This window comes from Pterocles gutturalis, unplaced genomic scaffold, assembly GCF_000699245.1.
Source record: "Pterocles gutturalis isolate BGI_N339 unplaced genomic scaffold, ASM69924v1 scaffold28546, whole genome shotgun sequence".
Lineage (NCBI taxonomy): Eukaryota > Metazoa > Chordata > Aves > Pterocliformes > Pteroclidae > Pterocles > Pterocles gutturalis.
The window spans coordinates 3,467-24,710 of record NW_010103850.1 but is presented as its reverse complement, the minus strand read 5'-3'; the positions used below and the strand labels follow the sequence as shown (position 1 = coordinate 24,710).

Sequence of the window (21,244 nt, the reverse complement as noted above, 5' to 3'; positions counted from 1 at the left end):
CAATTGATTGCAATGAGTTCTCCCTACTGAAGGCACTCTGCAGGGCTTTCCAGTGTCTGGAGTACCGACAGCCAGTCTTCTGTCACTGACTGACCTTTCTCCAAAGTCAATGCTCAGGAACACTTCTCAGCGCTCCAGCATTTTGAAAGCAGCAAATTTATCTGAGGTCATCATAGCGTCTATGAGCCAAATAGAAGGGGTTGAAATTTTTCCCTTGCAAAGGCTGAATATAGACGGGAGTTTTCAGTGAGCCAAAATAGGAAGTGGCAGAATTATTAAAAAACAAAAAAAAAAGCTGCTAAGCTGTGGAACAGCCTTTCCCAAAGGGTCACTGGCACATTGACCCAACCTTACCTTGTCGCAGAAGACTTTAATCTGGCAGTAGGCCCTGTGGACAGGTTTGTTACTCCTGTTATTGTAGCTGTAGGTGTCAATCTGAAGATTCAGTGGCAAGCCTTTAACTCCCTTCTGAGAGGAGAAATCTGTGCTGAGGCAGTTCACAGAAATGAAAACCTGTAGAAGAGGAAAGCAGCACCCATCAGTAGTGACACACAGACTCCTGGCTGGCCACTGAGCAAGTGACTACTTGGTGAGTGCTGAGACCTAAACGCTGGTCCTTGCCACTACAAGCACAACCTTCTTTCTTCTGAGAGATCAGGTAAAATCCCCAAGAAGCAGTATGACATTCTTAATTCTCTGTATAAGCCACTACAGGGGACAAGGCCACTTTGTCCAGAATGAATTTCAACAAACTCTCCAAATTTTATGAAGACTCCACCCTTCTTTCCCAGACATTTCCACTTGAGAGATCTCAAATGTCAAACTTCTAGCAACAGGAATCCTCCTACACCCAATCCTTACTGCCCAGTGTTTTGCCATCTTGGTAAGAACAAAATGATGCTTCGAAACATTTACATTACTTTGGGCAAGTTAAAACAAAGCTTTCCATGAGTTTTACATAAGCTGCTGTGAGCACAGCCCAGGCTTGAAACTACTTGGGGCTTTTTTTGTGTGTGTGTGTGTGTTTTGTTTTGGTTTTTTGTAAATGATACTAAAAGCTTTCAAAAAGTATTAGGCAGCACGTTATCTTTAAACACAGGAATAATGGCATTTTTTCAGTGAAAGTTTCTGGGCTTTACACATAAAAAGATGAACGCTATTTTGAATATTCCCAGTAAGACGTACAATACCCTGTTGATATTGAGATTAAAAGGGAGAGTAATATTTTCATTATTCCAATTTAAAAATTGAACTATGAGGAAAACTAATTAAGAGTGATTTTGAACATATCTAATTTCATTTTCATAACTGCCTGAAAAACCCCAAACACCAAAGAACAAGTCCAATGCTGCTTAAGAGAAGGGAGAAATATCCTTGTGTAGATATGAACAGACAGACCAGAGTATTTTGTATCCAGAACATGGGCTTGCTGTGTGCCAGGCTTTACTCGAGACAATGCTCATTATTGCCACGTCTCAGAAAAAGCTGCAACAATTAATTACCAGGAATTTATGAGCTACCAAGACCTGCAGTGGCTACTCTCCTCTCTGCCTCAAGAATAAAGCTAGGAACCCACTGCTAAAAAAAAAAAAAAATTAAAGCCTTGGGAGCCAGAAGCACCTTGCCAGAGATTTTGCAGGCATACTGTTCCACCACCTGACTGCTCACTTATCGTGCTACTACCACAAAGCACCCATTCGACAATCTCTGCAGTGAGTGAGTGCCACCTCCCGGAGCCGTCCTGCTGTTGCAAAGTCTCAAGGTGGGTTTTGAAAAGCTATGGGGTTTGGGCTGGATTTGTGGTTTTGCAAAGTGCTTATCACAGGCTTCATCCCACAGGTTCTGCAACATCCCTTACTAATTTTAACAGAAGAGGGAAATGGAAATGTAATAACTACCACCAGATTAGGGATATAAGCTTTTTTTTTTTACCATACATAACACAGTAGTACAGAAAGCCTGGGAGGAAAACAAAAACAACACAAAAAATGAATAGCTTAGATAAGCATCTTTGCTCATAATAACTTCTCTGAATGGTCAAGATTCACATGCCACTTCTTGCAGCCCCTGCGAGCACCAGCTTGGCAAACAGTCCCCATCCTTCGCTGGTGCTGTTCTACAGAGCCAGCAACACCCCCACCAAGTCACACTCATGTAAAGGGACATTGAGCCGTATGAAACAACATCTCACTCACACCAGAGCGGCATGCCGGCAGAAGCCCAGCCCCGGCCACCCCACTGCTTGCTCTGCAGTGGCCCAAGCCAGGACGAGGCGCAGGGACAGCAGCAGTGAAGGTGAGCTCAATGCCTGCTCACCCTCCAGCCTGCATCCCAGCATCCCAAACCCCTGTTGTTGCAAGATGGCTTTTTTGGAAAGGACATTCCAAACCGCAGCTTATTACTATTTTAAAATAATTTTCCTCTCTCTTCTCAGACTTCCCCAGACTAACCCAAAGGATGGCTTTGCTAGAGCTTTTATCCACCCCCTTCCCTTTTTGCTACCTTCGACTTTTCAAGGGCATTTTGCTTGCAGCACTGGCACACCCTGGGGGAAAGCTTCAAGGAGTTTGAAGAGTTGCTTTCACCAGCTTCAGAGCTAGGTAATCAGGTGTATGCACAGCCTGAATAATTGTGTTCCCTGAGCAGAGGGGTTGTTTTATTAAAAGAACCTCAACTCTGGTGTTTGCATATTTTTACATTTTAAATTAAAATTTTAAATTTATTTACCCACATTGAATATTCACACACAACTCTCATTTCTGTGTGAAGAAATGACCGCATTCTTTAAGAAAACATGCCTGAGCAGCCATGCCAGCAGGTCCATCACAGCCTCAAAATTTCTGTGAAATCCCTCATTAGAGTTTCACACCACTGGACACCAGCAGACTCAACATGCAGCATCAGCCACCAGTTCCTAGCAAGCAGTGTCACAAGATTATCGTCCTACTTCAGAGTCTCCTCATTTGATTAGCTTTGGCTTTAAGCAGCTGATTTCATTTTCATGCTATTTAAATCTTTGGGACTCTGGGCAGGAGATGACAACAAAAACCTAATCACCTCTCTGAAGCAACAGGGAGCCAGCATGTCTTCTGTTCGTACAAAGCCACCTCAGTTCAAAAAGATCATCTACTTCTCCCTACCCACCCTGTAACTCCTATTTTTGAGCAATGTCAGGTTGCCTCAAGTTCCACAAAAACAAGAGGTTTAGCAAAAAGCTCTTACAGTTTGGGCTAAACAGTTTCAACCAGGTGCTTTTTGTTCAGGAAGATTTGACTTGCGTTTGAAAAGAAACATAAGGCTGAGTGACTGCGCCAGCTACATCCCCACCCCAAAACTGCCAGAAGAAAGAAAAACGTAACCGCAGAAGCTGCTCTGCGTCTTCAGCCTGCTGAGCAAGATTCCTTTTCATGTGTCCAACCTATTTTTCTAAGGGCAGTTCCGCATTCTCAGCTATATTAAGATTTGTTGTTACTTTAAAAGAAAAAAAAAATCATCTCACCACCCAAAATTCAACATGAAGACAGCACTTAAAAATAGAGCATTGTCAAGCCCCTGCACTTACAAACATGAGTCAAGCCCTCAAAAGTTACCAAAATTTTCTTTAGAACTGAGATTTTCTAAAAGGATTATAAACCTGTTCACAAGTTATTTCATTTGCTTGGCGCTTAAGCCTTTAGTATATATCTGAATCATATTTCCAGGCTTTTCTCTCCAACCGAAGTAAGGCTTTATTTCCCTTTTTTTCATGCATTAAAAGTTATTATTAATGGAAGTTGAGATTCTCATCAAGAAAAATGGCTCCACAACAGCAGGCTTTCAGATAAAACACCAAACAGCATGAAACCTGTGAGCTGGTATGAGCTGCTGACCCCCACATCTGGTGATGTTCATCCCAGCATGCTCTGGGTCCTCCTCCACCCAACACCAGGTTGGCTTTCCTGCAGCCTTTGGGGCAGATGAGCAGCAGCCCAGCTGCACACAATGAAAGGCTGAAGGCAGAAGGATTAAAGCACCTCCTCCAGGATCACACTGGAAGTCGGCCTGGGAAGAAGCCAGACCTCATGACTTCCCACCCTGCTTTAACCACTCGACCACTCCTCACCTAACTCAGGAGAAACACACCGTGCCTACACTCAAATCTATGAGAAACCATCTTCCATTTTAATAATGCAGAGGAAAAAAAATTAATCTGGCAGCTCTGCTGTGTGCCCTCAAGGAAGGGCAGCAGAGACAGCCAAGTTCTTTCCACACAGAACCTTTTTCTAACAAGATCTGCCTTTCAAACAAACCAGGAAAAACAGGCATAATTAAAGGGCAATCAAAGCGCTGCAGGAACCTCACTGTCAGCGAGATGAAAGATGCCTTTTTTAAATGAAGGCTTGCATACCCAGATCTCTTCTCCTCGGTTTATCTTGGACGCCGTGCTCTTTTGTCACACAAAAAGCACCAGCAATTTTTATTTAGTCCAAAGGCTACATATGCAGCAGCTTCAGATTAAATGTCACCTTGTACAGCCTCTTCTGACTCACTGCAAAGTTGAAAAGGAGCAAGATACAGGTACACATCAACAACGTCTGGGATTGCCATAGGTAATGGCAAGCAACTCAGATGGGTATTAGCTCACTGTAAGATATGGCCAGTCCCCAGCAGACACAGGCAAGGGTAATACCTGCAGTAATGGCCGCAGAACAGGTCTCTCCATCATGCAAATTCTTGGATATCATTCTGGATAAGACTCTACACAGACAAATCTGGGACTATTCTGATCACCTTGCTCCCCATGACTTTCTTTCCAAGAGATGACAGGTAAATTGAATTCACCTCCTCATATTTATGCTCCATTATATTTTTCTACCCAGAGGATGAAGACTCAGTAATCCAAGACCATTGGGTATTTCCTTTCCTTTTCAGAATTCAGGTAAAATTTTACTTACTAGTGTTAAAAAGAGGTAGAAGCCTCTCTTTTTAATGTTTTATTCAACTTAAAATTGCCAGGATGCTTTTGACTTTGCATTACCTTGTTTGGACACAATACAGAGTTTGCAGTCTACAACACAACAACCAAGGACAGGTTAAACTGCAACGAGCTTCTTTCCAGGAAATGCAGTCGGATACTGTTTTTCTTCACCTTGGCTAAATAATTTCACCATCCTGCCCAAGACACACTAGGCAAAGGGATTCCAGTATCTCGGGACCACTTCCCCAACACAAAGGCAGTGTCTCACCTGTGTACCGACCACTGCAAATCCTACTTGCAGATCAGCCCCAGGCCACACGCAGCCCTTGCACAACAGGACCCACTGGACCTACGCTGTGTCTTTGCTTTCCTTTCCCTCAGAGTAGCAAGGCCACTCCTGTGGTCTCTGGCCAGGGAAGGCAGCAGCCACTGCACAGCTGACTTGATCTACGTGTTATTGTCACTTTTTGCAGGACAAAGGGGTCATAGAAACCCTCAACCGAACTAATCTGAAGAAGAGCCTTTGAAGCTACAACAGCAGATTAAAAACCAGAGGAACAAATAAGGTAAAGGATCCATCAGACCTAAATAGAAGGGCTTGGGTATGGACCAGAGGACACAAAGCCAATTTCTTCCTCCTCTGCATGCACAGACTCCGTTGCAGAATCAAGACATGCACCATCCAGCACTAGGAAGTGGGAAGCTACACAGCTCTCACCAACGCCAGGCCCCAGTGGAATTTTGGGAATGTCAAAGCAAAGCCCAGCAGTAGCCAGGTTGCTTGGCCTCCCGCAGACGCGTGTGCAATTGTGCAATTCAGGGGCGTGCAGCCATTCGATCACAGCACTCCTTGCTGGCTAGCTGAAGGAGCAGCCCTAGGCCCAAATTCCACAAAGAACTCATTTATCAGCCCTCCACTACTGAAAAGTTACCCGGAAGCTCAAAGGTTGTTATTTAAATGCTGATGGCTGAATGCATGTGGTTTCTCTAAAGGCTTGGACAAATATAAACATAAAAGGGGGAAATAAAAGGTCTTTTATAAAGATTTATCCACATGGATGTCTACAAGATAGGCCTTAACGTACTTCATCTGTGCTGTAAGCTGGCTGGATGCAAGCCACCTCCAGCCCAAAAGCCTTATAAACTACACCAGCACAGCTCCAAGACCTTCTGAGAGGCAGAGCTAGAGCTGTCAGGCAGGGCACCGCGTTGTGCTAACACAGCTACATGGCTTCCAGGACTGGCGCTGGGTCATGGCCAGGCAGCTCGGAGTACAGGCAGGGCAAGCACAGGTCTGCCCGCACACATCCACGAAGGCATGTCCTAAGAAAGCAGCGCTGGGAAGACTGTTCTGTCTTTAAAACAAGAAGGAAAAAAAAAAAAAAAAAAGGCTTGGTACAGATCACCTGAGAGGTGGCTAATCTTACTGCTCTCACATTCATTTCTTCACCTCCCACATGTACCACAGGTTTTGCATCAGCAGGACGTGAGCCAGAAAAAGGAGATAAAAAAAATTGGGCAACTCATGCACCTGTGGGCTCCCCAGCCGCCTCCTGCCTTTGGGATCGGATGCTCCAAATAAGGTTTGTCTGGCAGACGTGCGATGGTGCCGCATCCGTTCCAGCTCTGCTCAGCCAGACCCAGCACCGTCCTGCTCACAGCCCAGGGAAGCTCGTTTGCATTCAAGCCTACAAAGCCCAATTTGGGTGACTGACACAAAACACATCACGGGTCCCACACCACGCCAAGGAATGCTGAGTGGGAAATATGACCCAACCCCGGATAAGAGAACATCCTCCTAGCAAGTTCACTCCATCAACAAACCAAAAATGAATGGTAATGAAAGGAAAATACATATTCCTGCTCACAAAGAGCAACACTGATTGTTATTCCAACCTGTTCTCAGGCAAGGAAATACAGGAATGTCTCTTCTCACAACACGTGGGAAACCCAGGGACAGAGGTTCCCAGTCCTACCGATGCTTCCTCACACCCCACGCTCTGATAAGGTAAAGGTGCGGGGCCAGGTGTCAGCCTTTGTTGGGTCGGTTGGAAAGAAAGTAAAAACAGCAGTTTGGCAAAAAAAGTGGCAATATGTTAAAAAAACCAACCAAACAAAAAAACACCCCCAAAAACAACCCACCCTCCTCAAACAAACCAAATTCCAAAACAAACAATGAAAAAACCAACACAAAATTGAAAGAATTAAGTCTACAAAGGCACAAAAACAGCTGAAAAAGGAAGTGTTGCCATCAGATATAAAAGGAATGAAAAAAAAAGTCACCTCTCAGTTTTCTCTATAGAAAAGCTCACATCAGTAAGATTTTTCTTTCATCTTTAAGAAGCACACAGTGAGCTCCATAGTTGGTTGGAAGACCAGATGGATGGTAGAGTTTGGGACAACAAGTTCTGAAGAAAAACTGTGAGCTGAAAACCTGCTTCTAATTTGTAATGCTTCAAATCAAGGGCAACACATGCTTGTTTTTAAGAAAACTCAAGACAGAGTAGGCAGAGGTCTGCATTAAGAGGCAGGTAAGCAATGCTTGCTATGACTTTCCTATGTCACTGCTACACAGGCTGTGTGTACTTGTGCCTCAAAGAACCTGTGGTGTGTAGCCTTGGCTTCAAACCAATCTCTTTCCTTTAAGTATGTTTGACTCATCACATTTCATAGTTTCATTTCCAACTAGACAAACCTGTACCTCCTCAACGCTGCTGAAGGTGGCAACACCTTCTTTAATGAGGCATATGACTGCTGTTTCATTACAATGGCATCCATATATATGCATGCAATATTCATCAATCAAAACCTAGCGAGGATTATACTAGAATAAACTCTTAAAATAAATCAGTGGCGTACAGCCCAGCATTTCTTCAAGTTGTAGCAAGAGATCCACCCTCTCCAAAAATTGAGCTCATCTGCATAAGAAAAGCTGCCCAAGAACTTCAGTCAACACACATGAGGATTTGCCAGAAGACCACCCTCATTGCCCAATATGCTGCCCCAAAAGGCCACCCCAAATTATCCGTAAATGATCTTAACACAGGACTGTTCTGCCTTTCTTGGACAAAAAAAAGCAGCACTGTTTTATTGCTGTCATTCAGGATATCACCTAAAAGCACCTTCCCTTTGGTGGAAAGACAGCAAAAAGCTCTACCACAGTGTTCTCCAACCCTAAATACCCCTGTTACACCCTCACCATGTATCCCATTTTAGTAGAAAGGGTCTTTTCACACAGAGCATCTGGCTTACAATACCTTTTTTTTTTTTTTTTGAGGGAAGGAGTGGGAGGACAATAGAGCCCTTAATGTGCAGTGACATCATTTTTGGCTACAGTCCCACCATCTAGCCTAAAGCAAGCCAGACAGAAGACCTCCACGGGGGCCCTTCTCTGGGAGCTGCTGGAAGCAACACTACATTTCAGAAGGGCCCCATTGGCAAGCATGGAAGGGGTGCCTCAGCGCGACAGCAGGGTCCTTGCACTATTAGGACTACAAAAATGGGGCAAAGAGGCTCATGCGATCACTGTGCAGACAACAACTCACCCTGTTCAGACATGAGGCCCCAACGCTCCTGCTCTACCAGGCAGGAGCTCAGATAAGATTTGAGCAAAGCAGGATCCAGCAAAGCCAGTTAAGTCTGGAGAAACCAATCTGTCCAGATTGTTCAACTGCCACTGACCTGAGAGCAGGCCATGTCCCCAGGCCAGAGTTAAGGGATAGAGAATTTGCTTCACAGCCTAACGGGTAACACAACAGAGGCAACAGGACAATGGCCAACATTATGAACAGAGTAGCAGGAAACTCTAGAAAGGGATGTGCATTTAACCATGCACGGAGGCAATTTTCACTAAAAGACCTCTAACAGTTATCAACCAGGAGAAGGAGAACCAGGCATCCTGTGCAGACCTGGGTAGAGGTGGCTTCCAGCCTCACGACCTGAACCTATGAATGCTTCTCCCAGTTGACATACAGAGATCAAACACACAAAAAGGGCAGCAGGGACAGGATTCCTCTTTGCTACCTTTAAAATCCCCTGATTTTAAAGACGGCCAAGCCTGCTCAGACAACAAGGAGAGGCAGGCATCTCCAGAGAAAGCTGCATCCCAGCTCTTAACACCCTGTTCCTAATAAAGTCATAGAAGCAAAAGATGACGAGCTTTTGTTCAGACATCTAAAATCTGTTCACAAGAGAAGAACCCCACCTTGACTGTCTGGCCCAACACAGCAGACATCGTCCGGGACAGGGTGGGAAACTGTTTGAAGTCTCCACAAGCCTCAGGGTAACTCCAGCATTACCCATTGCATGCAAGTGAATATCAGCTACACATCTTTGTCAGACTCATCAGACCGTACTTCCACCCAGCCAGGATGGCTCCTGACTGAGAAGGTGTGCTGGCTTTCCTAAATATCCAATTCAACAACTCACATCAACTAATTTCCCAGTTAATCATCTCCCTCTTTCTCCTCACAAAGCATGATTGCCTCCTCATCAATTCTTCCCCTCCCCTGATCTGTCACACCTCTAACAGATGCCTGGAAGCCCCTTAGAATCACCACTTCCCCATTCCGCAGTGTCTCCTGTCAATCCTTCTACCCCATCCTCGCTCTCCTTCCAGCCCCAGGAGCAGCCCTGCAGGGCAGTCTGTTCCACCCCACCCTCAGCTTCCTTCACTGTCTCAGAGCAAGGAGGTTTTGGATCCTGGGTCCTTTTCCAGCTTGAACATGCCCAAGAGAATACTGAGCCCACCACTACTCCACAGCGTAGCCACTTCTAGCAGCTCCTGTGATGTCCCAAAGCAACAGAAGAGGGCAGAGAGGAGCTGCCAGAAAGCAGCACTCAGCATTTGCTCCAAATCCCACCGACACTGCCTGGTCCCAGAGGAGGAAGCATCTGCCGTTCATGAAACACTCCTGGTTTCTGCACACGTGGGCTCACAAACAGCACACCAACGCAGCCAGCTGTGTGACAACTTCATCCACGCAGAGCCAGACCTGCTTGCTGCATCTGGAATCCCAAGCCCCAGAGTAGCCCTCAGCTCTCCCAGCACAATGCTACTGGTTGCTGAAGGCACCTCAAACATCCTTTCCATCCCCCAACTCTGCAGCTGCAAATACACACAATTTTCTTGTTACAGAGTGAGCACGATTCATATTGCCTGAAAACTGTTTCTTCAGCAGAAAGCTTTATTTTACAAAATCCCGAAGTGCCTCAAGGAGGACTGGCAAAGCAGTCTCCCAGGCAGGTAACACCCTCCTGCACGGAAAGTGGCAGAGATCTGATATTCCTGTACATCCTCACAATGAGGGCTAGCACGAGAAGGGCAAGTACCTGGTCCCAGGGCTGCTAGGGGCAACTTCTTGTGATAAAATGCTGTTTCTCCCTTAAATCAAATACACACACAAAGCCCTGGGTACCTAAATTATTAACTACATCAAAAACCCCAGACACAGAACCTCGTGACCTCCTGTTCGACACTGCTGCACAGGACCAAATCATTCCCACAGCAAACTGGGAGCAAGAGGGAAATGGGAGAAGCAGCAACCCCAAAAGAATCATTCGGGTCTGGTCCAGGTAACTTCAGGGCTCAGGAAGCAAGCTTCTAATAATCACAGCCTGCTGGCTGGTTAAACATATCATCTATTCAACACTGCTGCTGTTATTAAACATATGACACTATATTTATTACTATGGAAGACTTTCTGTAGCATCAGAAACTCAGCTCTCTATTGCCTGCTCTCTTCATATACTTCAAGACTATTGTTGAGGAGGGGGTGAAGGGGAAGGAAAATAGAGAGCATGCAAGGTAAATGAACCATGCAATAAAAATTGTTGAAACTGGCTCAGGCATCTCCCGATAAGATCACAGGAGTTGAGAAAGAACTGCACCTCTACTGGTGAGAAATCCAACCATTGACAAAATGCATCCACTCAGGGGAAAATAAAGTAAAACAGATGCTTAAACACACAGGGCACTTGCTAAAAATGCCCATTCTTTGAACACTGAAGTCCAGAGTATTTTTGTCTTAATGTTTCTGATCCCAGGAGCCAAGGCTTGCACTCTTGGTATCAACAGTCCTGTCTGCAGGTTCATACAAATCGATACTCAAAGTATATGGATCTCACACACCAAGACTGTGAATCCGGAGGTACGGAGCTGCAAAACCAGTGTAGGTCATACCTTCCTGCACCACCTCATCCCATGAAGTTCAGCCCTGAGCTGAACCTCTTCAAGCTGCTATTGACAATTTCACTATGGACTGAAACTACTCATTCAGGGGTCTGCAGATCACCTGGGCAATAACCACCTGCTTCACAGGGCTGGGCTTTGTCACCTGGTGGGAAGGGACAGCCTTCCTTGGGGCAAACACGGGGCTCTCAGCGCCAGCTCTAAGCGCTGCTCCTGGGTTAGCAGTCAGTCCCCACTGCTGTAGAACAGCTCAGCCAGCAGAGAGGCAGCTGCAGAGCTGCCAAGTGCTTCTGACTCCTTCGGAACCTGAAATCATCACTGTGTCTCCATGATCCATACTTGCATGCAAATCCTAAGCCCTTGATCACCTCACAGACACAGATTACCAGAGTTCCTTGAACGGGACAAGGTTAGACTGGCTATGACAGCAGGATACCATTTTGGGAATACCTCCTGTGTCATTTGACAGCCCTTCTGAAGCTTCATCTGTTTGCTCACACAGCAAAGCGCTTCATGCTTCAAAAACCACATCAACCTTTTAGCATCCTCCAGCAGGTAAGACCCTCCCTGCCATCCCTCTCAACCCAAATGAGGCCAAATCTGGTGAACAGGGAAGCCTGGCATCCAACACCAGCCTCAAAAGTGATGTCACGCATGCCACAAGGCAGAAATTTCTCTCATCAGCAGCACACACAGCTCCTTGCTGCTGCCTACCAAGCATCTCAAACTTCTCCCACAGAGCCAAAACCCAACAGTATCCCCCACACAGCCCCTCCCTCTCTCTTTTCTCCAAAGCTTTTGTGCTTCCCAGAGAAAAGCTCATGGTGACAGCGAGCTCTGTGCTGTGACACCATCCCTTGTGCCTCCTGCAGAGCACAGTGGCATACACAGCTACAGAGAAGGACCTCTGCATTATCTGCTGAGAGCCCCTATGTACCCCAAGCTAGGGCTTTCCTGAGACATGGCACTCTGCAGCCACCAGTAGTTTTCCCCATGACAGTGGTGACTACCACATGACATACTAGCAAGAGAACAGCCAGCCTCCAAACATCGAAGGAAACCATTCCCGACTTTTAATGAAAACCCAGGCAGTAACAAAACTCTCCAAAGAGAACTCCTGCACTTTGACTCCAGCAACAAATTGGTGGTAAATGCCTTTGGAATGGAGATCACTCCACTCCCTGACCGGGCACCCAGAAGATACATGGGCCTTTTTCAAAAGCTGGAGTGGCTCACATAGCTGCAGTTAGCTACTAGCTAGAGAAGCTGCCTGTTCTTACACACCTACCATAGTGCCCACAGTTTGAAAAAAGATCAAACCAGAGTTCACCAAGAGGCTGCTCTAACTTGAAATGGGTCACTGGGTGTTGGGATGAGTGGTTTCAGCAATGCATGCTTTGGGAGCTCAATGACAGCAGCTACTTCCTCTTCTGCTAAAGGCAAGGCCATTGCCACAGCCCCAAATCTCCCAGTAGCCGTCCCCCACCTCCTACCAGGATCCTCCAAGAGACTGTGCTCCCTGCCAATACCAGCTGCGCTCCATCACACCTCCTGCACCACTTCATCTGCTCTGGAAACGCTCAGCGCTTCCTTTTGTCAGTACTTGTCTGTCAGGTAGGCAGTTCTGCCAAGAACCTTAAAGCCATGGCAAAGCTCTCCAGGGTTGCACATGCAAACCCTCTTAAGAAATAGCCAGAAGGTTTTGCCTAATTTAAGAGCATAAACAAACTTGTTACATGCTAATCACCAGGTAGGCCACACACCCTTCCCCTCCCCCAGTCCCCGAATCTGCTAAAACGACAGGAGATATAATCATGGTCACACACCTTTGCTTCCTCGTTGATGTCCCAAGTGAAGGATATAGCATTGTACGCGATCTCCTCAATGTTACTGATGGTGTTGAAGCTCTCCTTGTAGTCAGCTGTTAGAAGGGAGGATGCATGAGAGAGAGGAAGAGGGATACCACCCGGAGTCCTTAATCACACAAAGCAGCCAGAAACTGCAACTCCTCAGCAACCCCTTGGGGGCAAAGAATGTACTTAAGAATGGATCATTAAAAAGGCTGGAAATGGTTCTCATAGGAAAACAAAAAAATTACCCAATCAACAAACAGGAGGAAGAAGGAAAATGAGGGACTCAGCAGAAATTCCAAACTACAAACCCCAATGAGAAAGGCAGACATCCCAAATATCACACGTCCTGCACCACAGGCTGCTATGTGCGGGAAACTCTACCCTGTATGGCAAGAGCAAAAGCTCTCAATAAAACTCCTTCAATAACAAACAAAGATTTGCATGTGCGTCTGCTTTAAGTGCCAAGTGATTAATCCCTGCTTTTATTCACAGAAGGAAAGGACTAGGAGTACAACCCAGCTTTCAGGCAGAGAAGGCTGGAAGCCAGCCAGCCCCAGCCTTGTCTGGAGGCAAGTGGAAATCTGCAGTGTTTTCTTTTTTTAACATGCACCAAACACCAGTTGTGAGCAAAGTTGTGGGAAGGAGGATCATTAGAGTCAAGGTATTTCTAAAAGGATCTTGTTCTTTGAAGAAACAGAGTATTTAGGACAGACACAGAGTCTATAAGCTGTGATTTAGCTACAAGTATCAGGACATGCCAAAGCAACTGTAGTTTGGAGGGGAGTGTTAGATCTCCCAATGTAAAACCCTAAACGCAGCCTGCTCACCAACCAAGCCCTCCAAAAATCAGCCTCTTAAATGAGGCCTACAAACTACAGCACTAGCTGTAAGCAATCAACAGCTCTCTCTCAGCTTTCAGCAAAGCTACAGACAGAAGAGACCATGATCCAAAGGCTCCTTAAAATAACAAAGCTTAGCAGAAAAACCAAACCTTGCCAAGGAATTAGTTTTGGAGTTTGACATTAGCAATGGAAGTGTTCCTTACCTATATCAATACATCTTTGTTTAGCAGTATGCTGTCTTGAGTGCCAGTATTTCCAGTGCCTGAGCTGATCTTCTCTTGTTTTGTCTTCAGCAAACACAACCATGATGACACTCTGAAAGTAGGGGGGGATGGGGTAAGATTAAAAAGAAACAAACAAACAAAAACAAAAACCCAAACAAGCACACGAAAGAGAAAAGCCCACACAGTACATTTGTTTTGGAAGTTTTCCCTGGTATCAGGTTTTCTGCTTTAGGCTTTCCAACTTGACGCACCACAATATACCTGGCACACCGCTGCCAAGCAGGAAGGCAGAGAGCAGCGCTTTCTGGGTCATCAACAGAGATGAGCAGAACTGCTCTCCTAACTGGAGTTCAAGGATCTCATTCCAGGTGTTGCATCACCTTTACACAAGTGCTGACACCACTTCTTAACAGACTGAGCCAGGATGGGTTGGTCTGGAAGTAGGTGTACAGCAAAGGAACGAACATTGACGTAAGAGAGTGGGTAAGCTGGTCTTAGTGCTGATGCTCTGGTTCAGATTACTGGACTTTGGGAGAGTTTAAGGCTACCATTATACACACCCTCTTTCCCACAAAACCACAAGAGCTGCCACTCACTCGGACTTTACTGATGGGGTGATGGATTCCTTCACTGCTGCTGACTTCTTTCAGCGTGATTGGGTAAAATTGACCTTTATTCAGGTATGTCATTGTGCTGTCTCCAGGCTTCTGTCGTAGGGACTTGGAGGCTTCCAGAGTGTATTCAAAGTTATTCCTACGGAGTGAAGAGGGCAGTGATTGCTAGGGCATTTTCCTGGAAAGCCAATTAAATGTTCTACATTTAATTTGGAGAAATTCCAAAGTCATTGACTCACTAAGCCATCAACAGGCAAGGAAGTTGGAAAACAGGATGAGCCCCTTTTTCAACCATTTCCTTCACGAATTAACATTTAAGAGAAGTTCTTGGCAACCTAGATCCCAAGTCACATCAGCAGGCAAGACTGGAAGCTCCCTACTCAGGCTGAGAGAGCAAGCTGCTCCCACCGAACAGAAAAGTATCTATTAGCAATTAAATTAAAATTCACAAGCTAATAAACCATTCAGTGGCCAAAGTCTTCTCCTCTTCCCTCTTGGCCAACTGCAGCTAACCGAACAACTAGTTTATTCCCCTCCCTTGGAGTTAAGATGAGTTTCATGCTTCCTATTTCTGCTGTAGATTTCCAGCATGGCGAGAGCAAGGCAAGCAGGCCAGGGAGATGGACGCAGCTGGAAGTCACCTCCGAGACCACTACAGAGCTGACAGACAGCACCGCATCTTCCCATAAGACAGGGATTTGTTACAAGGACAGCAACTGAAATGAGGTTTTATTTCCAACTCTGCAGGTAGTTTTCCCTAAAGTAGTTTTCCTTAAAGATAGAGGCAGGATTTTCAACTGTAAAATTAAAATGAGCAGGTACTTTTGTGATTTTGAGATCCACAGCCCCCCCAGTGCCTGACAGAGGCTTGGCACAGAAGGGCATGAACTGTACTGCTTGCTCACGGACAACTATAAGAGAACAGGATATAGGCAAAGAGAGGCCTTAAAGCATTACCCAGAAATGCTGTCAAAAACATAATCTTCTGAATTCATGTTGGCCATCCGGAGATTGAGTTCAGTAGGAAAGAAAACCTGGTGTAGACACAAAACAAAACAACAATTAACAGAGCAGTAACAAGAAAGGTCAAGATTAAGCAGATACCCTTACCACAGAACTTCTGGCAGGCAAACTGATCATCAGATAACAATTGATTTTTGGTCTGTGCAAACAGGACACTTGAGCAGGGATTTAATCTAAAACTTTTGGGTGTCAACTAAGCACAACATTTCACAAGCCTTCTGAATCAGCTTAGGGCAACATTTTAAAGCTTTCCCAAATCTCAAAGAAAGGGCATAGCTACACAGTTCCTTGAGGCCTGGCTTAAAAATCAAAACACAGTTACTCTGTTGTTTTCAGTTGATACTATAAAACAAAACCCACGGATTTTCATCCAAGTTGAACTCTCACTCAAGGCCCCTAAATAAACCGACTGTTTTCCACTGACACACACCACGCCTAGAAACTGGCAGTAAGGAAGCTTTCAGACACAGTCACTTCACCTCAGTACTTGCAAAGGCACAGCAGGGTGCTGAACTCTTGCAAAACCTAGCCTGGTGCTGTGGATTGAGATAACTATTTCCACACTGCAAACCAAAGGCTCTGTCACTGGTAAGATTAGTCATTTGCTTTTCATGATTTCATGTTGTGTAGATTTTATTTACCAAGTTATACTTATGTACCTCTCTGAGAAAGTCTTATTCCTAATTCACTGTAGATTTCTGGCTCACATAAAAGGAACAATTAAAGGCGGAACTGGATCCCTCCATCCAGATCAAGACACACACACACACACACATACAGCAACTACCTCTCTTGGTACCTCTTGCACGCCCTCCTTGAAAGTCTCTGAGAAGGTGGAGTCTGGCGTTCGCCTCTGGGAGTTTTGAGGCTGGGTGTTAGAACTAAACTGGTCAGGATTGAGGTTCCTGTCGAAGACCACCACCCGCTCGGGGGGCTCGGGGTGGTAGACGCTCGGTGGGATGCCCACTGCAAAGCCATGGGGCTGTGTCTCCGTTTTGATGGAATGGGTGGGCATCGTGGCAATCGAAACAGTGACCGTCGTGTCAGGGGTTGTAAGGTGGCCTCTCTTGTCCATGCCCATCTGGGGCGTGTGTGGAAGGACAATATTGAAAGGCACATTTTTCAGAACCTGGACTCTGTTTTCTCCAGCAGAAATGAGCGACTGTTCTGTCACATTTGGGATGTTGTTCCTTTGAAGGACAAAGAAAAAAAATAATGCATAAATCATACAGCTCATTTTCTCATTAAACAAGAGCTAGAAATATTTCTCATCAGCCTTTTAGACAAGGACAGCTGATACCAACTCTCCCGCTTGGGCGGAACAGCTCAATCTTAACCTGAAAAGCTGAGAAACTCATTCAAAAACTAACTCACCCACTGCTAACAACCCCACCTTGGAGATGAATTACCCTGGATCAAAGGGTGAGGGTTCACAGCCCAGATCCTCACTGCTTAGAAAACAGCAGTCCAAAACTAAGTGCTTCAAAGCCCTTTCCACCACGCATCGGCACACGCAGGCTCCATGAAGCTGCTCTTTGGCAGAGGGAGGAGGACTAATAGCAAGGCTGCTGCTCCTCTGCCCTAGGACTGCACACCACCCAGGAAGCACTAACTGGGAAATTACACCCCCCTTTCATGCACAAACCCCCAAGAAAATCCACACTGAGAGTCCCTGGAGTGGTTTGCATAAATTCACACTCTCCACCCCACCATGCTCTTTTGTGCCAGGACAACACTGAGATCTAGGGCTGAGCTGACCTCACAGCTAGTAGCCACCAAGTCAGCCTGCCCTCACTTTCTCCCTCCCCACAATGTGGTCCTCCCCTCTCCCCTGCACCAATTCTGATGCTCCTCTCCCCCTGATGAGCCAGTTCGGCCTGTTCCAATGGCAGAAAACTAGCCACTTCTTGTTTTCCTGCTAGGTTATGGGTCAGTGGAAGTCCAGAGCTCGTACAAGGGGAGCAGTGGGAACACATGGCTGGGAACCAGACCACTCTTCTCAAAAATGAGTCATTCAGTCGGCTCAGCCAGACCACAAAACCTCACCTCGAGTCCTTAAAGCATTCTAGTCTATCCAAAGGAAAAGGATGGTAGGAGTGGAAGCCTGTCTTGAATGAACCTCCCATCTGTAATATTTACTTAATCAGTATCTTCTTCTGCTTGGGAGGCACAAGAAAGGGAGGGCAGGAAGAGGAAGAAAGAACAGAACTCCAGAGGATACAAAAGAAGCCCACAAACAATACAAAACCAAAACTAAATCACAAGCACTTTGAAGTCCTTCCCAGCAGCCCATGCACAAAGAAGCAATGCTGCTGGTGCCTGAGAACAAAATCAGCAGTGAGCAACTAAGGCAACTGCATGCAAAAATAAAAGGGTCACCAGCCACCTCTGCACCATTGGGAAGGGGTGCCTGTGCTACCAGGCTGTGCCTAGTGTCAAAGAGAGCAGCTTTTGCCACGCCAGCTGTATGACACCAGTACATAGAAAGCAGATGGACGGCAATAAGAAGCAGTTTGGGCCCTAGCTCTCCACATAATGGTCCAATCTCCATCCTGTTCCTGGGGCTGCACAGGAATTTGGGGCACAGCGTAAAAGCAAACAATTCTTCTCTTCCAGCACAATGCTGCAGTGCAGCAAGTTACTCTCCTTCAGCAGCTTTGGTGGTCTAGGAGGGAAGGGAGACAAGCAGACATGCAATAATAAAAACTAATACCTTTTGCTATGGTCTTGGTCAGGATGTTCTACCTCTGGTTTAGCTGTGGAAGATCTCCTCTCCCTTGGAACCTGTGAAATACAAGAAATACTACAATTGCATTCTTCGTCCCATACAAAAAAAAAAAAAAAAAAAAAAGTAGCTCCTCAAACACAGCCATTTGGTCAAATAATGAAAGCACTGCTCTCTGATACCAGTCATTATTAGCATCACAGCTTGACCGATGTTCACATGGCTTTGCAGTGCCAGATCTGCCCCAGGTGATGCCCTGCGGATCGCCGTGTCACTGACCTGGCCAGCTGTGCCAGCCCTGGGCTCCTGCCAGCACCAGGTGGTAGGAAAAGTGATGCTAGAGCATCAGCGCTGGGGTGAGCAGGACCAGAAGAGCCCCCAAGGTTTGTGCTGACCATGCAGGTTTTCTCTGCAGGCTGGCAGGGTTCAGCTTGCTGGATGAGTTCAAGGCTTGTAAAAGGACACTGCTCCACAGCCCCTTCCCCACGAACACGTGCTCTGCAGGCCACTTTCTCAAACCACTCAAGGCCTTCCTTTCTCCTCATAGACCAGCATCTCCAGACCAGGAGAGGACCAGGTTTGATAAGTATATTGGGATGCTACAGCTCATTTTTGTGCATGGCCACATACAACATGCTGGCCCAAACTGTATTAAACCTTTTATAAAGGTTTTTATAAAGAAAAGCCAGCCACCAGTGCTCTGGATTTAAGACAAGGCAGTTCAATACTGCTCCTCACATTTTACACAACGGACAGGATTTTTGCCGAAAACACTGCACACTGATCACACAAGCCACCCAGTCCACACACAGATGCATGCCATTTTCCTGGCTGAGCCGCAAGGCCAAGGGCATAGAGAAAAGGTGAACTCTGACCTGTGGTGGCTTGGTTCACTAAAGCACACAGCCAGCCTCCCAGCCTGACAGCTCTCACCACTGCTGGCACAAGCCCGCCGTGCTCAGGTCCCCTCAAGCGCGTAGCAAGTCCACGCAGGCTCCTCTGCAAACACACGCATGGTGCCCAGGACTTTCGTCACCCTCCTCATGCCTCCCGAATGAGCAGAGTAAACACTTTGCAGTGGAAGGAGGAGTAAACTCCTACCACCTTCCTTCGCTGCAGCCTGCTCAGATACTGCCCATGTTCGCCAGCGTGGGTGTAATGCCGGGAATCACTGCTCTACTGCTAACTCCAAGGTTGACAGCACACCTGCACGAACAGCACATGTCTCTAAACAGCCCCCAACTAAAACCTCAGTCCTGGCTCTTCTACATAACCTGGAATCTCCAGTAACACCAGAACTGTTGGATTTTCCATGGTAGCTAGCAAAATTTGGAGAACCTCTAGCTGGAGACTGCTAGGAGGCCAACACTAACGAGTCCCTGGAAAACAAGGGTCTTCCAAGCTGTGTTCGGCCTCAAATTGAATATTCCTAAACTCTAGATTTTGATCAAAAATTTGTTTCCCATAAGGCCTCATTAACCACAGCTGAGCCATCAGGGTAGCCCACTAATCAAATGGAAGAAAAACCAAAACCAAGCAACTCGAGTTTTTTGGTTTTTTTATATACGAAGGTGATCTCACCGGCTGCCTTTAATATTGCAGAGGGGGTGTACTAGAAAGGCCTAGACATTGTCCCTCCAGCATTACTCCATAACAGCCCTCAATAAATCTTTCAACCTCTCACCATTTTGCTTCACGCAAGTGTGCGGCATACCTGTTCTTCCACTGATTTCTCTATACACCCACTGACACCCAAACATAAGAGGAAACCCTAAATTAGACATTAACATACAGCGAATCTCTTCTGCTTTGCCAAGCGTGAAAGATCAACACCAACATTCTCTTTGTAATCTACAGGTTCAGAAACCCAAATTGATTTTGGGGATTAAAATAATTCTGGTTAAAGTGTTAGGGGTTTTTTTTCCAGGAGCACAGCAAGTGCAGGCACAAAGCAGAAAGCCAGTTTTCTCACAAAACCATCTGAATAATATCCACATCAGCGAGTCTGCGGCATTTTGTTGTGCGTGTGGAGCACTAATCTCCATCCTAAGCATTACAAGAATATTTTGATATGTAAGACATATTCAACTCCTAGAAGGGCAGGCAAGGGTTCTGTATGCACCAGGCACCTCTTTTTGTGCTTGAAGAACATACTGAGGCTTGCAAGTGCTAAAAGACATAAGACAAAACATCAGGCACATGAGCCAAGTCAGCTTTCTGGCCTCCCTGCACACTCAGCAAAGAAAAAAACAGGCACCTCCACCCAGTGAGCCAGGCCACCACAACGCAAGCACCTAACAGAAGCAGGACACCTCCCTGCCCAGAAATGCCTGCTGGTCTCCGTTGACTTGGACATGGACTGGAGACAACTACTCTGGCCTAGACTTCTGGTATTTAGGAAAGAAAGCTCAGCAGAATGTGTCCCACACAAAAGAGAAGGTTATCCGTTTGACTCTCTTTGATTCACTGGTGAGGACCCAGGAAGGCGCATGTCTCCGAGAAGACCCTGAACGCTGGGGAAGACAACCGTGGCTGTAAAGGATTAACAGGCTACGGCAGATGAAGCTCACTGAACGTTAAAGGGATGCAGACAGCAACTCCTTCAGGTGGATATTTCCACCCCACACACCACCAAAAATCTGTAGTTATAGCTTAGTATCAGCTGACACTAAGGCAGCACATCAAAGCCCCAGCAAAAGCCAATGGCCCCACCAAAACAGGGATTACATCAGCAAAAGGAGAGAAGTTTCTTTCTCCATGTGTATTTACATTCAGACACAGACACGCTCCAAAGTCTCCTTCTTCATAACTATTGC

The 21,244-nt window shown here is 46.1% G+C and overlaps 1 protein-coding gene across 1 annotated transcript in view; it reads right to left on the bottom strand.

Annotated features, from left to right (window-relative positions):
• Window positions 1-354: 354 nt before the first annotated feature.
• The window catches only part of GRHL1 (grainyhead-like 1 (Drosophila)), a gene marked incomplete at its 3' end in the record, with an annotated part of 21,371 nt that continues 481 nt past the window's right edge, over window positions 355-21,244 (bottom strand). Inside the window, exons 2-8 of the mRNA XM_010086871.1 lie at window positions 18,417-18,487; window positions 16,503-16,893; window positions 15,638-15,714; window positions 14,663-14,819; window positions 14,046-14,157; window positions 12,974-13,068; window positions 355-513 (exon numbers count right to left, since the gene is read on the bottom strand). Coding sequence (XP_010085173.1) covers window positions 355-513; window positions 12,974-13,068; window positions 14,046-14,157; window positions 14,663-14,819; window positions 15,638-15,714; window positions 16,503-16,893; window positions 18,417-18,487 — 1,062 coding nt within the window. The remainder of the gene's footprint in view (window positions 514-12,973; window positions 13,069-14,045; window positions 14,158-14,662; window positions 14,820-15,637; window positions 15,715-16,502; window positions 16,894-18,416; window positions 18,488-21,244) is intronic.